The 18756-nt window shown below is 36.2% G+C and overlaps 1 protein-coding gene across 1 annotated transcript in view; it reads right to left on the bottom strand.

Annotated features, from left to right (window-relative positions):
• Window positions 1-13625, bottom strand: part of SPPL2A (signal peptide peptidase like 2A) — a 32082-nt gene extending 18457 nt beyond the window's left edge. The window contains exons 1-8 of the mRNA XM_007455524.1: window positions 13548-13625; window positions 12642-12824; window positions 12126-12215; window positions 11298-11431; window positions 7242-7393; window positions 2702-2798; window positions 2174-2275; window positions 1086-1167 (exon numbers count right to left, since the gene is read on the bottom strand). Of these exons, the coding sequence (XP_007455586.1) occupies window positions 1086-1167; window positions 2174-2275; window positions 2702-2798; window positions 7242-7393; window positions 11298-11431; window positions 12126-12215; window positions 12642-12824; window positions 13548-13625 (918 nt within the window). The remainder of the gene's footprint in view (window positions 1-1085; window positions 1168-2173; window positions 2276-2701; window positions 2799-7241; window positions 7394-11297; window positions 11432-12125; window positions 12216-12641; window positions 12825-13547) is intronic.
• Between the last annotated feature and the right edge of the window lie 5131 nt (window positions 13626-18756).

Genomic DNA, 18756 nt, shown 5'->3' with positions numbered 1-18756 from the left:
GTGGTATGCGGGCCTCTCACCGCTGTGGCCTCTCCCGTTGTGGAGCACAGGCTCTGGACGCGCAGGCTCAGAGGCCATGGCCCACGGGCCCAGCCGCTCCGCGGCACATGGGATCCTCCCAGACCAGGGCACGAACCCGCGTCCCCTGCATCAACAGGTGGACTCCCAATCACGGCACCACCAGGGAAGCCCTAAGTCATTCTTTTAAAAAAAAAAATCACTGAAGGACTTCCCTGGTGGTCCAGTGGCTAGGACTCCACGCTCCCAATGCAGGGGGCCTGGGTTCAACCCCTGGTCAGGGAACTAGATCCCACATGCATGCTGCAACTAATAGTTTGCATGCCACAACTAAGGAGCTGGTGAGCTGCAACTAAGGAGCCCACCAGACACAACTAAGGAGCACACATGCCGCAACCAAGGAGCAGGCAAGCTGCAACTAAGGAGCCCATGAGCTGCAACTAAGGAGCTGCCTGCCGTAACTAAGGAGCCCACACACAAAAAAAATCACTGAATCAGAGAAATGTTCTTCCCTGATATCTAGTCTTGCACAGATTATATGAATTTGGCATATTATATGAATGATTAAAAATACTTTAGCTAGCAAATCAGTGGTTGCTTGGGGTTGGGGATTAGGATTGACTGCTAAAGGGCATGATAGAGCTTTTGAAAAGATAAGAAATATTCTCTAATTGATTGGGATGGTGGTTACAAAGTTACATATTTGTAAAATTTCAACAATCTGTACACTTGAAATGGGTGCATTTAATTATCTGTAAATTATACCTTAATAAAGTTGTTTTAAAAAGAAAAAAATTGGGCTTCCCTGGTGGTGCAGTGGCTGAGAGTCCACCTGCCGATGCAGGAGACATGGGTTTGTGCCCCGGTCTGGGAAGATCCCACATGCCGCAGAGCGGCTGGGCCCGTGAGCCATGGCCGCTGAGCCTGTGCGTCCAGAGCCTGTGCTCTGCAACAGGAGAGGCCACAACAGTGAGAGGCCCACGTACTGCAAAAAAAAAAAACAACAACAACAAAAAAAAAAGAAAAAAGAAAAAAATTATTTTAGCTAGCAAAGTAGTATACTTTACCTTGAAGTTGGGTAACTTCAGTGTTTTAATTAAATTCAGACAGAAAGCAATCCCTAAGATATCCTGTAAAATCCAAGCCCACCTAAAATCAAAAGAAATTACTCTATTGTTTTACTCAGTTATTTTTAAATGGAACATTTCAAAAGAAACAGATTACTGAAGTAATACTGTTCAATTGCTATGATATGAGTATTCAATTATTAAGCAGCAATTATAACAACAGAAAAACCTCTTATATTCTCCATATTTAGTAATTTACTGTCCTAGTAGAATAATGACTACTACTACTACTACACTAAGAAAAAGTTGAAAGGCTACCTCAGAAGAATGTATATCAGACGTAAGTGCATATTTATCTTTAATCTTTGAATTTATACATGTCTCTTTTAAGAAAGGTAGCTCATAACAAAGGACATTGATGTTAATATACATCCAGATAGCTAAAACATAAAGGAAATGAGAGCTATACAACATACTCTACGAGAAACTGACAACTGACATGAATAATTATCAGTTGATTATCATACCCGAAGCTGCCTAAAATTGTATGAGCTTTGCTCCCAAACTTTAGGCTGTTAAATCCTTTTGGGTATTAATAATTTTATTAATAAACTGTTAAATTTTTTATTCTGGTTATTCTTCCTGCAAATGGACAGATACCTGTATATTTTCTGATATTTCCTTTCTCATATGAAAGGTAGCATACTCTAGATATTCTTTCATATTTTTCTTTTTTCACTTAAAAATATATCCTGGAAATCACTGCATATTAATTCAGAGAGATCTTCATTCTTTACAGCTGCATTGCACTCCACTGTGTGGCTATACCATAATTAAGTATATTTTTGAAGCGTATTTCAGCTTAGATGTTTAAATCCTAATTCATTATTTCCTTCTCTAGACAACCTCAAATCCATTAGCACAAGATCTGTTTATTTAAGAATTTATTTAGCATGTTTCAAGACTATGATGTTCTGGGATAAAAGCCAAAAAAATCCATAATAATCATAATGAACAATTATCAAGGCAAGATATAAAGTAATCCATCCTTAGACTAATCTAAAAGTAAATACAATGAGTATTCATACCTATCTTCATTTCGAAATACAGCCCAAACAACAGCTATTGCTATGCACAGTACAGAGAGAAAAATAAGTCTCACTTCAACGCTTTTGCCATGACACATAATCCTAAAAGAGAGAGTGAAATAGGTTAATTCACCCCGTAGATGAAACACAATGTTCAGTTAATGTAACAAATCAATGTTAGCCACAGTGACAAGAAAACTTTTGAAATATCAATTTAAAAGTCTTGATTTTAAGTACAACAAATGATACATAAAATATTTATCAGTTCAGTAGAACTGTGATGATGAAAATGCTTTATATCTGTGCTGTCCAATACTGTAGCCACTAGCAACATGTGGTTATTTAGCACTTGAAATGCGGATAATGAGACTGGGCAACTGAATTTTTAATTTTATTAATTTAATTATTTTAAATTAAAATAGCGACATGCATATTGGACTGCACAGGTTTAAAATAACGCTATTTTTCCTTGTATTGTTTTAAATTACAAAACCCAACATTATAGGCTTCCTCATAAAAGATACATACATGCATTGTCCACATGGTATCTTCTGAATTAGTGCAGCAAGACAGTTGTACAGACTCATCGCTGATGCTATGCAGAAAATCGCTATCATAACATAAACTAGAAAAAAAAAGACACTAAATTGTATGAGAACAGAAAGAAACATGATAAGAAAATATTTATACAATCAATATTAATTCTTTAGCTTTTTTACTGGATCATAATACTTTCAATGCAGAGACCATACCATAATCTGAATTGGTTACTAAACTGAAAATATTTAGATCTTGAGCTTTAAGGGTGGGTATTTTATGTGTTGTTTTAGTTCCATTACACACAGGTAGGATTTCTTTAGGGGCTGAAGCTGGCTCCACATTTTCTTTCTTTTTTAAAAAATTTACTATTTTTTTTTTTATTGAACTATAGTTGATTTACAATATTATATTAGTTTCAGGTGTACAGCTTCAGATTCTTTTCCATTATAGGTTATTACAAGATATTAAACATAGTTCCCTGTGCTATACAGTAAATCCTTGTTTATCTTTTTAATATATAGTGGTGTGTATCTGTTAATCCCATACACCTAATTTATCCCTCCCCCTTCCCTTTCCCCTTTAGTAACCATAAGTTTCTTTTCTATGTCTGTGAGCCTGTTTCTGATTTGTAAATAAGGTGATTTGTATTATGTTTTAGATTCCACATATGTGATATCATATAATATTAGTCTTTCTGTCTGACTTACTTCACTTAGCATGACAATCTCTAGGTCCATCCATGTTACTGCAAATGGCATTATTTCATCCTTTTTAATGGCTGCGTAATATTACACTGTGTGTGTGTGTGTGTCTGTGTATATATATATATACATATATATACACAGACACACACACACACACATATATATATATACCATATCTTCTTTATCTATTCATCTATAGATGGGCAACTTAGGTTGCTTTTATAATTTGGCTATTGTAAATAATGCTGCAATGAACATAGGGGTGCATATATCTTTTCTAATTAAGTTTTAATTTTCTTAGAATAAATATCCAGAAGTGGAATTACTGGATCATATGGTAGCTCTAATTTTAGCTTTTAAGGACCCTCCATACTGTTTTCATAGTGGCTACACCAATTTACATTCCCACCAACAGTGTAGGAGGGTTTCCTTTTCTCCACATCCTCTCCAACATTTATCTGTAGACTTTTCGAAGATGGCCATTCTGACAGGTGTGAGATGAAACCTCATTGTAGTTTTGATTTGCAGTTTTCTAATAATTAGTGATGTTGAGCATCTTCTCAAGTGCCTATTGACCATCTGAATGTCTTCTTTGGAGAAATGTCTATTTAGGTCTTCTGCCCATTTTTGGATTAGGTTGTTTTTTTTGATATTGAGTTGTATGAGCTGTTTGTGTGTTTTGGATATTAACCCCTTGTTGGTTGCATCTTTTGCAAATATTTTCTCCCAGTCCATAGGCTGTCTTTTCACTTTGTTTGTGGTTTCCTTTGCTGTGCACAAGCTTATAAATTTGATTAGGTCCCATTTGTTTAGTTTTGCTTTTATTTCTTTTGCCTTCGGAGACTGATTTAAGAAAATATTGCTACGATTTATGTCAGTGGCTCTGCATTTTCTATCATTCAATGATTCAAACTCACATGTTTGTTAAAGATGTCTATAAAGTGAGCTGTAGACATTTGTGAGTATTTAATTTAAATGTAACGAATGGAGCAATTAATAAAACATTATAAATGCTTTTTAAATTGCAGCTTAAGGATGAGAACTGACACCTACCTTAGACGTTAATCATGATGTCTATATTTTCCTACGGTGGAATTTATCTCTAACAACTTTATATGTGTAAAACTAAATCCACTTAAACAAACCTCTTTGTCTAGATACGATACTAAGGTAGTTAAAATTCACAAATGTTTTTCTATATTAGCTATACTTATTTGAGAATTATTTAAAATTAAAAACATTTGGGGTTTCCCTGGTGGCGCAGTGGTTGAGGGTCCGCCTGCTGATGCAGGGGACACGGGTTCGTGCCCCGGTCTGGGAAGATCCCACATGCTCGTGGAGTGACTAGGCCCATGAGCCATGGCCACTGAGCCTGCGCGTCTGGAGCCTGTACTCCGCAACGGGACAGGCCACAACAGTGAGAGGCCTGCATACCGCAAAATAAATAAATAAAAAAAAACCCAAACATCTGATCTCACTATTGTTAAAAAGGGGGAGAAATTATTGTACTCTAAAAGTGTTCATTTTCTGAACTTTCTCAAAATTTCACAATGGAAATACAAATTTTAACTGAATTTTGCAAATTCCACTAGATTTCAGAAAACTATAACTGTTTTGTATGTGAGAAAAGAGAGTAAACTAGAGACAGTAAATAAGGGATAGACACTTTCTAATTGGTGATCTTGGACAAATTATTTTTTCGTTTCCTTATTATTCGTTATTGTTATTATTGGATATATATGGTAATCTGAGTAGTAAGACTGACAGTCAAAGATTGCCAAGTTGAGTTTGGTAGTCATCCACCAAAGGTCTCCAACCCAAGATTTAAAACTCTGGTGGAAATCATGCTCTGGAGGCCCTAAGAGAGTTTTAAGGTGTCTCATTCAATGTCATACTATACCTAAGAAAATGATTTGACATGAGAAAGAATTTGGTTAATATAACTATCTTTAGTTACTTTCTTGAGTATGACAACATAAAATGATAAGGAGAACCTTAGCAAGTTAGTACATTGAACATATTAAGAAATGGCAGCAATTTTAGCCATAACGAACCATTTGAAAGTATATTAAATCTTGCAATATCACACACCATTGTCAGAGTCATAATTAAATCCTATGTCCTAGGATAAACATGAGGTTAATTGATCGTCCTCCTACATTGAAAATTACAGTTATAAGCAGGGTTAACTTTTTAAATAAGGATGGGTTTAAGGAAATTCCTCACCAAAAATGAAAACATGCTTTAGGGTAAGGTAGAAAAATCTCTTTTTTCTGTCAAAGACCTCTATATATATCAACTGAGGGTCAGACACAAACAATTGAAAGCTGAGAATTAAATCAGAAAAATTAGCTGTGCAATGACGACCTAATACAAATATCACCCTGGTATCCACTCTCCCAGCAACATATTCAAATATGAGTGATATTCAAGGAAAAATTTTTCTAATTGGAAATATATGTCTTAAGTATAGTTTTAAAACTGCTGCCACAGGACAGGAGAAATTGAACAATAAGCTGAAACTAACCTTGGGGCCTCAGTTTTCTAGTCCAGAAACTTATACTAATATTCTCTAAATAAGCATTGTCTATGGTGGTGGTTTTTACAAAGGGTTTTTAATTCTCATCAGGCACACTCTCTCTTTCTCTGAGCTCCCTCCTCTTTTTGCTATATGTTGGCCACAAATAGCAAATTTCCATCCTATCAGACCACTAAGAAGACTGGCCAGGGGATGGAAAAGCCATTATCCTACCTTCTTAAAGGAAAAAGTATAATTTATTCTCTAGACCACAGGCAAGTACCTGTGTGTTTTTAGATGTAGTATGATCTTAAATGTTTATATAAGTAAAACAAAATTGGAGCAATACAACATCTTGGTTTGCAAAATGACAAAAAGAACAAACAACACTTTGGGGGTAAGCAGAAGCAATAAATCCATAATTTGAATAATCTTCCATTTCATATAACTATATATAGCCACCAAGAAATCCTTAGTCTGCTGCTTAGATACTGGCCTATTATGCTTTAACTGCAGAGAGGGAAACTTAGGGGCCATAGTAATTCTTTCAAGTCATCCATGAAGAATTGTTCTTATTTCAAGACACAGTATATTTTTTTCCTTTTTTTTTTTTAAATTGGGGTATAGTTGCTTTACAATGTTGTGCTAGCTTCTGCTGTACAGCGAAGTGAATCAGCTATACGTATACATACATCCCCTCTTTTTTGGATTTCTTTCCTGTCTAGGTCACCACAGAGCATTAGTAGAGTTCTCTGTGCTATACAGTATGTTCTCATTAGTTATCTATTTTATACATATTAGTGTATATATGTCAATCCCAATCTCCCAATTCATCCCATCCTCCCTTCCCACCTTGGTGTCCATACGTTTGTTCTCTACACCTGTAGGAAACACTCTTTTTTAATGTTTACTATTTAAAAATTTCTTTTCTTTTTTTAAAATTTTTTTATTGGGGTATAGTTGTTTTAAAATGTTGTGTTAGTTTCTACTGCACAGCAAAGTGAAGTAGAGTTCCCTGTGCTATACAGCACGTTCTTATTAGTCATCTATTTTATACATAGTAGTGCATACATGTCAATCCCAACCTCCCAGTTCATCCCACCACCACCCCCACACCAGACAGAGTATTTTTTTAATCCCAGAGTAATAGGGGCCTAACACTTCTGACAGTTTAAAAAGTTCATATCACTCTTTAACTATTCACTTAAGTTTTCCAGGTAGAATGCCTTAAAGGAAAAGATAAATCTGGCAAAGTAAATAAAAAGATGTATGCTAAAAGTAGCAAATATAAAATATGATTTCTTACCCAACCATTTGTAGAAGAAATAAAGTAAGACCATCATAATACAGCAGATGACCACAAATATTACAACTGTTAGAGGACTAAAAGTAAAATATTCTTCCTTCTTTTTCCTCATTTCTCTATCTTCAGTGTTTGTCACTGCCTTCATGCTTTCCCTGCATAAACATACACAGGAACTTCAGCAAATCTCTGCCAAGTATAGCTATTTTAAAAATCTATCTCTAACACCAACTTAGATTTGTTTCTGATTACAAAGTAATATACTTAAAAATTACACACCAAAAAGAAATATTTAATCTAGAAAGTAAAAGCTCCCTATAATTCTACCCTCAAGAGTTGATCTGTTATTAACCACTAACTTTTGAAACAGCATTTTTTTCTGGAGGCAAAATTGTTGAAACAGATGACATTTATTACATAAACAAATTAATGTTTATATTATCTAATTTGGAAACTACATTGATGTAATAAGTTTCAAATGATAACCAATTCTTTTTACACAATATTACCAACTTGCAGATAGGAAAGTACTTTTAAAATTAGCTTCTCTTCAACGTAAAACACTAAATTCTTCTCTCAGTCAACTCAGTATTTTCTATATGTCTGTTCAGGGCTCACTGACATACTATGAAGGATTCAAAAGGAGTTCAAGACATAGCTTTGTCCTACTTTGATATAAGACAGCAAAATAGTTTCTAATTCTCCCAACAACATTGCTGGGTCACACAGCTAATAAAAGGCAGACACAGGAGTTGAAGAGGAAAGGGTCACAAGCTTCCTTTGTTGAGCAGTGAGTCTCTGTTCTGTCACCTAATTGTCTCTTCCCAGTTATATGGAACCCACTACATACTTTTCCAGCTCCAGTTCCTTCAACTCTGGTCTACTAAATTCTGTTCCCTTTTCGTATATCCTGACCCTTTTCATCAGGTCTGGGCTCAATACAAACTTTAGGTTAAAAAAAGATTTATTTCTATGAAACTGTACATTTGCCAAACTGCTTATTTACCAACATGCCACTTTCTTATTAGAAAACTGTGGATTGGGATGGTTACTATTCTAGGCATCTGTGACTCTAGGGAGGCTGCCTGGGAAAAGAGCTGGGAGAGGATCTGGGGAGAGACACACAGTACCTCCCTGAAACTGTAGAGCTGGATGACAGGGTATTAACAAAAGTTTCAATGAAAGTAGTACCTGAGTGGGAAAACATGCCAACCTTTGGTATCTATCATTGCAAACAGATTCATTTAAAGACATTTCTATCACAGAACATATATAAGCCATAATAATCAAAGAGTCATATATTCATATTCAGTGTACTAAAAAGCACCAGGCAATTTCTTGAAGGAAAACATATACTAGATTTATATCATGTTAAAATAATATAATTCATCTTTTTAAAAAATTGTACTCTTAAATCAGCTCAAGAGCCACATGCAATGAGAAGCTAAGCTTTCTTTCCTGCCATCTTGAGTTTATGATGAGAACGCAGTTATAAGAAGGACTCATTATAATAGACTTTAACTCTCTACTGAAAAGTCTTTATACGGAATCAAAGCATTCTTCCTTTTTGCAAAAAGTACCTCTTTCATTTGGCAGGGTAATTCTGGGTTATGAGATCCTGTTCTGATAAATTTTCCATTCCCTAAGCCTTATTCTCTTTTCCCTTTTCTTTCAGTCTAACTCTCTTTACTTGCTAAATAACAGTCCTTGTGTTATTTTTTAAATTAAGATATAATTGACATAACATCATATTAGTTTCAGATGTATGACACGATTTAATATCTGTATATATTGCAAAATGATCACCACAATAAGTCTAGTTCACATCCATCACCACACAGTTAAAACATTTTTTTTCTTGTGATGAGAACTTTTAAGAACTACTTTCTTAGTAACTTTCAAATATGCAGTACAGTATTATTAACTATGGTCACCATGCTGTACATTACATCCCCAGGACTTATTTATTTTATAACTGGGAGTTTGTACCTTCACCCATTTTTCCCCCTCCCCACCTCCCCACCTCTGGTAACCACCCATCTGTTCTCTGCTCTGAGATCTTTTTTTTTTTTTTTAAGATTCCACACATAAATGAGATCATTTGGTATTTCTTTGTCTGACTTATTTCACTTAGCGTAATGCCATCAAAATCCAGCCATGTTGTTGCGAACAGTCCTTATGTCCTCAATAATTCTTTTTATGAAACTTTCTCCATTTTATTACTGATTCATACTCTCTTTCTCTATACTGTCACCCCCCCCACCACCAACACACACACTTAGTTCTTTCTATCTTTATCCTGCTCTTAGAATCAGCCTCCTCAATTTCAAAATCCATAATCCTGAAGGTAAAGGACATCTCCTCTCCCAACCTGGCTACTGAAGGCAACACATTCTTTGTTTTTGCCCATCATGTTTTATGAATACAAGAACTTATACGTGCTGCTCTCCCACCTCCAATTTTCTTGAGGAGGAGCCTGCCCTGACATGTATATGAAGCTTGCCTTGCTAACTCAAAGTGTGGTCCATGGGCCAGTTTGTCAAAAATGCAGAGTCTCAGCACGCATCCCAAGCCTACTAAATCTGAATTTTTAAAAATTTTAATGAGCTCTCAAGACAGTTTGTATGCACATTACAGTTTGAGAAGCACTACTCTAGAGAAGAAACAATTTACATTATAATGTAAGTATAGTGAAGATATATACTAAATGGAAAAACATTTTCAATGAATCAGTAGCTTTTGGGAAACTATAAAGTTTCACCATATAATCTAGAAAATGATTTTGGAGATCCTATATACTATGCTTTATAAAGATTAATAATGAAGAAAAATAATGCTTACTCATGTGAAATCATGTGACTAATACATGCTGAAATGTGTTTTCCAAATATGTAAAATATTTTAAGCTCAATACACTAGGAATCTACACCTGTTAAACCCTAGACTTCTCTCTTGATGAAAGTCAATCAAATTTTAGTACTTTAAGAAATTACAAATAAGCTTATTAGCTTCGGCTAGCATCAAGTAAGCCCTTTTAATGGAATCTATAGATCAATTCACAAGTGAACATATCGTCCTTTATGCATAAAATAATATTCTCTGAGCACAATTTTTTACTCAGAGTTATAAATATGAACTGATCCTTATAAACTACATTGCTGGGACTTTCCTGGTGGTCCAGTGGTAAAGAATCTGCCTTATAGTGCAGGGAATGTGGGTTCGATCCCTGGTCAGGGAACTAAGATCCCAAATGCCACGGGGCAACTAAGCCTGTGTGCCACAACTACTGAGCTCACGCACCACAACTAGAGCCCGCATGCCGCAAACTACAGAGCCCACGTGCTCTGGAGCCTGTGCGCCACAACTAGAGAGAAGCCTGTGCCCCAACAAAAGATCCTGCATGGCTCAACGAAGATCCTGCGTGTCACAACTAAGACCCAATGCAGCCAAAAATAAATTAAATAAATAAATAATAAATAAATCTTTTAAAAAATAAATAAACTACATTGCTTGCTTTAGCCTATAGCCAAAGGTACGTAACTGTAAGAAGACTGGGCCTAGGTTGTTATTAAATAGAGAAATCTAAATTTCACATACATTTGGCATTTCTATATTTAAATTAAAATATGGACATGTTTAATTAATATCCTTAGAATTACTAAAGCATTAAATAGAATGATGAGGTCACATTGTAATGACTCAACTCAGGAGGAGCTGAAAAACTTCCCACCTTCTTTTGTTTATTTTCTTCCAATCTAAATAGGCACATTAGAATGTTAACTATCTCCACCTTTTCTGGGAGAGGTAATTAAACATTTAAATTTAAGAGTCTCTGGTGAAATTTCAATGTTTCCTTCCCAGCAGAAGAACAAGAGGAACCTATGACTCCCTTCTTCTCAGTGAAAAGTTAAAGACCTGTATGAGGACAAACCTGCAATCTAATGGTCAGCACTATATTCTAAGAACAAGCAGAACTTTAAGTGTTGTTGCACGATAAAATGATTAACAAACAATTTTTAACCATTTATCTTAAAAACAATGAAGTTTAATTAAGCTTACAATTCAATTAGCCCACTCCAGTATCCTCCTAATGCCACAGTGAACACAGCAATTACAAAAATAACCACCATAGTATAGTCAAAGTTAGGCCACGATGGAGAATACATTTTCACAGTAATGTTATCTCCGAGAGTCTGAAAGGCAAAATAACAGTTAATACACTGGAATTAGTTTTCTTTTTACTATAGCATATGGCAGCAATATTCCAATTTCATTCTGGAATGGACACTATACATAAGATAGCCAAGAATAATAGAACTGTTTTGACATGATATATAGTCTCTTGTCAAAATTATGAGGCTATGCTTTGGTTTATTAAATCTTGAAAGTGCAATGTTCCACACATCACATTTTTGTTCAAGGATTTAAAGTTAAATGATACAACACAAAGATTTTTTTTTTTTTTTTTTTTTGCGATATGTGGGCCTCTCACTGTCGTGGCCTCTCCCGTTGCCGGACGCGCAAGCTCAGCGGCCATGGCTCACGGGCCCAGCCGCTCCGCGGCATGTGGGATCCTCCCAGACCGGGGCACGAACCCGTATCCCCTGCATCGGCAGGCGGACTCTCAACCACTGCGCCACCAGGGAGGCCCCAACACAAAGATTTTTAAAGAGGTCAAAGTAAAGAAATATCCCTTCTAAAGTCAGGACTCTGAAACACCTTGTGCTCAATGGGGGGGTGCATACTTTCCAAATAAAAACTTGATAGGCCTTTATAACTTCCTGTTAGCAAATGGAACATATATAATAAATTAAATTAAATATCATGGTTAAAAGTAAAAAGTTGTACTATTTATAAGCTTTATCTAATATATAATTACTAATTTACCTGCTTCGTATCTTTAAAGTCTTTGTAGTTTATAAATGCAATCAGTATTTTCACATCATGAAATTCAGATTTGTTCCCTGAGGGAGGAAACTAAAAGAAAAAAACATACTGTGAAGACTTATGAACTACTAGTGTACTTACAGAATAAAACACAAGTTATTTATCAAGTACAAACATTACATCTTTTTAAAGTAATAAAATGAAGTTTCATGTGTTCTTAATGTTATAGTAAGAGTTCTCAAACTGGAATCCTTTTAGCATAAACTTAAACTGATACTTTATACACACATACGCACACACACACTTCCTAACATAGTCTTGCCTACTTTAGGAATGGAAAAGAAACAAAATTTTCCAATTAAACTCCTATCATAACCAGAATGTTTATTTAAAAAGAATCCTACCATCAGATTATTCAAAACTCAGCCCCTAAACCACACACAAAGAAGATAGTTCAATTCCTGTGAAATTTGATATCATGAACTCAAAAGAAGTTATTATAGTTTTATAACTTACAAGGACACTGTTATTGGCAACCAACAATGCTTCAGCACCTCCTGTTTGTGCAATTCTGGCTTTTTCAAGAAAATGGCAGGTTCCCCACTGTACCACAACTGCTTTGTTCTTTATTCCATCAGGAGGAATATCAGAAAGGTTGCACAGTGGTGTGGTAGTCAGATTCATCAAACTAATGGAAGTCTGGAAAGAAGAAATGTCTTTAATATTATAAATATCATATTTCACCCTAAATGCATTCAATGACAAAGTGTCAACATTGGTTTAATACAAGGCTCTTTTTTTAAATTTAATTTTATTTATTTATTTATTTTTGGCTGTGTTGGGTCTTCGTTGCTGCACACGAGCTTTCTCTAGCTGTGGTGAGTGAGGGCTACTCTTCATTGCGGTGCGTGGGCTTCTCATTATGGTGGCTTCTCTTGTTGCGGAGCATGGGCTCTATCACGCGGGCTTCAGTAGTTGTGGCACGTGGGCTCAGTAGTTGTGGCTCACGTGGCTCACGGGCTCCAGAGCACAGGCTCAGTAGTTGTGGAGCACAGGCTTAGGTGCTCCATGGCATGTGGGATCTTCCCAGACTAGGGCTCGAACCCATGTCCCCTGCATTGGCAGCTGGATTCTTAACCACTGTGCCACCAGGGAAGTCCCAAGGTTCTTTTAAATTAGAAATATTTGATGACAATCAGGCTTTGAGGCAAGTATTTTTATTTATTTATTTATTTATTTTTTTTTTGAGGCAAGTATTTTTAAATTCTCTAACTTGTTTTTCTCACAGAGAGAATACTTAAGCAAAAGCAATAAATATTTATTAATCATAATATAACTAGTTTACATTCTAAAACATAATACTCATTCTTACCATTCAATATTTTTATGTTTATAAATAAATAGAAGCTGTGATTTACTTACTGCATTTTCTAGGGTACTTGGAAGAGCTGTCCAATGAGGGTTATATAGCATGCAGTAGTCCTTAGACGGGGAAGGCATGCCATTTCCAGATGCATGCAGGATTGCTTCCTGAGCAGCTGTCTAGGACACAAACAATAATTTTCACAGTGGCAATAATTCGGCTTGCCAAGAACTAAGGATTTTAATAAAGCTATTTATATACAGGTTTGACCACATTTCCTTAAGGGGGAAGGTCCTCCAATAAATTGATTTCTTCTTGTTTGAGGAAATGGTAAAACTGCACATGGTTGCCCAGAACACATTCTTTAAGGAAGATAAGTCACTTTCTTACAGGCCCTTGTTATAAGGGCCATATCCCAGGGAGGAATCTTGTTATGATTTTATAAGTTCAATACTCCCTTTACAGTCTGAAACTTTATTTCCCAATCTCTTATGAGTTATTATTCCATTGTTCGTATTCTATAAAAGAAAATGAACTTGAAGTCCCTCAACCTATATTACCTTCCATATTCTACGAGTAACTGGGGTAAATAAAAAGGTATCATTATTTCTAAGTGCTATCTTTGGAAGAGAACCAGAGAAACTAGAAATCTCAAGTTTTCAAGACCCTGCAACTGCCTATTCCAAAAGACCAGTCTAGAGTTTAGAGTGGAAAAAGAAAATATAGAAACATGTTCTTTCCCTTTGCCTCATTTCTCACTAGCTAGAAAAGAGAGACAAGAGGTAACAAGTGACTAAAAAGAACATCCATTGTACATGGGGGTGGGGGGTGGGAGTGGAGCCTATGACATGAAGAAACAGCCTAAGATAACTAGAATACCACTCCACATCCCAATTCCTTTCAAACTTGGATCAGTCCAGATCCTTCCTCTCTCCTCCTTTGAGAAAATCTTTACAACATAAGGGAGAAAAATGATTGTTTGGCAGATAAATATGTTGTACTACTAAGCCTCTGCCACTAAAGCATGCATTAGGTCGAGCTACAGGAAATTGCTGATATTTGATCATTTTTGATCTATAAAATTGTTTATTACACAGAACTCAATTTAAATGTCTAAGAAGTACAGAAATGCTCTAATCCATGCTCTTCTACCTGAAATCTCCCTTGAACATTCGAGATTAGAAAACTTTCTAGCATACTTGGGACTTTATTAGCTTATGGATCTAAACAAGTATAGGGAATTCTTGAAACATGCCATCAGATTACATAAAGTAATTACATAAGGAATCTACTTCTGGAAAAAAGAAATGTAGTTTTCATTCAGCTATATACTTGGTGGCTATGAATGGATTCTGACAGGAGAGGTAAACTGATATGTTAAATTCTTACTGTACACAAACTATTTTTAGGTGTAAACAAACTACACAAATTCAACAAAGTATATTTAGGTTATGGTCATACATTTATTTGATTCATTGTCACTGTTTTATAAATGATGGCTCTGAGACTCAGAGTAGTTACTAACAACCTACGTAAGGTCACACTGACATCATCTACAGTTCTAACTATTGCTGGTAATTTTACAGATAATCATAAAGGTTGATTAGACTTAGGTTAAACATTTTTTTAAAGAATACTATGTAAGTGAATTGGGTACTTCTTATTGCACCCAACAAAATGGCGCATGATATCAGGATGTCCCTCTATTAGCAATGCTGAGTTTGATTATTTGGTTAACATAGTAACTGCAGGGTTTCTCCAGTGTAAAGTTAAATATTTTTTCCCCTTGTGATTAGTAAGTAATCTGTAGCACAATGTGAACAGTTCAGCAACTTCTCACCTAGTGTTTTAGCCTCCATGCCTGAATTTAATTTTACATGTTATGTTGGGGGTTGTGAAATGGTGAATGTCAATCCTCTATATTTATTAGCTGGTACTCTTCTTTTTTTAAAAAAATAAATTTATTTATTTTATTCATTTATTTTTGGCTGCGTTGGGTCTTCACTGCTGCGCATGGGCTTTCTCTAGTTGCAGCAACCGGGGGCTACTCTTCGTTGCAGTGTGCAGGCTTCTCATTGCAGCGGCTTCTCTTGTTGCGGAGCACGGGCTCTAGGCACGCAGGCTTCAGGAGTTGTGGCACACGGGCTCTAGAGCACAGGCTCAGTAGTGTGGCACATGGTCTCAGTAGTTGTGGCTCGCAGGCTCAGTAGTTGTGGCATGCGGGCCCTAGAGCACAGGCTCAGTAGTTATGGAGCACAGGCTTAGTTGCTCCGCGGCATGTGGGATCCTCCCAGACCAGGGCTCAAACCCGTGTCCCGTGCATTGGCAGGTGGATTCTTAACCACTGCACCACCACAGAAGCCCTTGTACTCTTCTTTTCTAAAAAAAAAAAAAAGCTTTACTCTCTCTCTCTACCACCTTTTGTTTACTATCACTAGAGATTAATTGATTTTTTTAAATGCAATGTAGTGCAATTACAATTATTCGTTTGATGTTCAGATTTGGCCAGCAGAGCCTCTTGCACCTTGCTCTTTGTATCCTTTTGGCAAGACCCCATTAGTCTTTGAGGACTTCCTTGTTTTAGGCTGACTTTATCCTTTACCTGCCATAGATTGGAACCAGTCATTCTACTAAGCTCCTTTAGAGAGAACTGTATTTAAATTAAGATTTGGGTTTTAACAATGCACACTGCTGAAGTGGTATAACCTTTACAATAGACAATTGGCAATATCAAACTTTTTTAATACTTATAATTCTCTGATTCATATCCTACAGATGTACTACATAATGCACAAAGATTATACAAAGATAAATGTACAAGGATATTCACTGCAATATGTTATAGCAAAAACAAAAAACATCTTCCACAGATAAGAATCCATTACATTATGGTATGCATAGTACACAGCTATTAAAAAGAAAGAACTAGAGGACTTCCCAGGTGGTGCAGTGGTTAAGAGTCTGCCTGCCAATGCAGGGGGCACAGGTCCGAGCCCTGGTCTGGAAATATCCCACATGCCGTGGAGCAACTAAGCCCATGCGCCACAACTACTGAAGCCTGAGCGCCTAGAGTCCGTGCTCCACAGCAAAGAGAAGCCACCGCAATGAGAAGCCCACACACCACAACAAAAAGTAGCCCCACTCGCCGCAACTAGAGAAAGCCAGTGAGCAGCAATAAAGACCCAACGCAGCCAAAAATAAATAAATAAATTTATTAAAAAATTAAAAAAAAAGAAATAACTAGATCTACCTGTAGAAATAGATGTCCATGGTGAGAAAAGCAAGTTCCAGAAAGATATTTACAGTGTTTTCTATTTTTATAAAAATGACCCCCCCTCAAAGCTCCCTATATGTATTTGTACTGTTATGTGAACTTAAAGAATGATGTGGAGAGAGATCAGGCTATTAAAAAAAAGGAGAGGAAAACAAAAGCAAAGATGAGGGTGTAAAAAGACTGGAATGAGAAAATTAAAAAAGGAAAAAAACAATCAAACAAAACAAAAAGGTATGAAGTCCCTCTCCTCACATCCTGGTTCTTACAGTCACCCCTTAGGGGCTTCTCTTATGTCTTTCCAGATACTATCTATGAATATTTAAGATAGATAGATATTGGGTTGGCCAAAAAGTTCCTTCGGTTTTTAAGTAAAGATAAAGACACATTTTTCATTTTCACCATGAACTTTATTGAACAATGTATTCACCCTTTTGTTCCACAACCTTCTGCCATTTTTCAGGCAACTTCATAATTCCCTCTTCCCAAAACTTTTTATATTTTTGAGGAAAGAACTGTTCCAGGTGCCTTTTACAGTCTTCCAGGGAATGGAAATGTTTTCCATTAAGAGAATTTTGTAAAGACCAAAATAAATGGAAATCCAAAGGTGCAATGTCGGGTGAATATGGCGGATGAATCAGAACTTCCCAGCCAAGCTGTACAATTTTTGCCTGGTCATCAAAGAAACATGAGGTCTTGCGTTATCCTGATGGAAGATTATGCATCTTCTCTTGACTGATTCTGGACACTTTTCATCAAGTGCTGCTTTCAGTTGGTCTAATTGGGAGCAGTACTTGTTGGGATTAATCATTTGGTTTTCTGGAAGGAGCTCATCATAGAGGACTCCCTTCCAATCCCACCATATACACAACATCACCTTCTTTGGTTGAAGACCAACCTTTGGTGTGGTTGGTGGTGGTTCATTTCACTTGCCCCACAATCTCACCTACACCACATTATTGTACAGCATTCACTTTTCATCACCCATTACAATTTGTTTTAAAAACAGAAACTTTGTTACGTTTCAGTAGAGAATCACGTGAGGAAATATGGTCAAGGAGGTTTTTCTCACTTAACTTATGTGGAACCCAAACTTCAAAGTGATTAACATAACCAAGTTATTGCAAATGATTTTCAACGTTTGACTTGGATATTTTGAGTATGTCGGCTATCTCCTGCGTGGTATAACGGTGATTGTTCTCAATTAATGTCTCGGTTTGATCTCTATCAACTTCAACTGGTCTACCCGATCGTGGAGCATCGTCCAGTGAGAAATCTCCAGCATGAAACTTTGCAAACCACTTTTGACACGTTCGATCAGTCACAGAACCTTCTCCACACACTGCACAACTCTCTTTTTGTGTTTCAGTTGCATTTTTACCTTTCTGGAAATAATAAAGCATAATATGCTGAAAACGTTCCTTTTTTTCTTTCATCTTCAATTTAATAATGGCTATACAAAAATTCACCAATTTTGATTTTTTTTCTAATGCACGCTGATATGACAGCTGTCACATTACAATCTAACAAAATTGCTTCAAATGAAGTTAAAGACAACTAAGCCCTACCAGAGCCATCTTATGGAAAAACCGAATGAACCTTTTGGCCAACCCGATAGATAGATAGATAGATCTCAAACATATACATTACACATACATTACACATATGGGATCATACTATATATACTACTGTGTAGCTTTTCTAAAATTTTACTTTTTAAAGTTTATTTCTTTGAAGTATAACCGATTTACAATATTAGTTTCTACTGTATAGCAAAGTGATTCTGTCATATATATATTCTTTTCCATTATGGTTTATTACAGGATATTGAATATAGTTCCCTGTGCTATACAATAGGACCTTGTAGTCCATCCTATACATAATAGTTTGCACCTGCTAATCCCAAACTCCCAATCCTTCCCTCCCCCACGCCCCTCCCCCTTGGCAACCACAAGTCTGTTCTCTATGTCTGTGAGTCTGTTTCTGTTTCATAGACA

The sequence above is a fragment of the Lipotes vexillifer genome, unplaced genomic scaffold, assembly GCF_000442215.2.
Source record: "Lipotes vexillifer unplaced genomic scaffold, Lipotes_vexillifer_v1.1 scaffold24, whole genome shotgun sequence".
Classification (NCBI taxonomy): Eukaryota; Metazoa; Chordata; class Mammalia; order Artiodactyla; family Lipotidae; genus Lipotes; species Lipotes vexillifer.
This window is presented reverse-complemented; position numbering and strand designations above follow the sequence as displayed.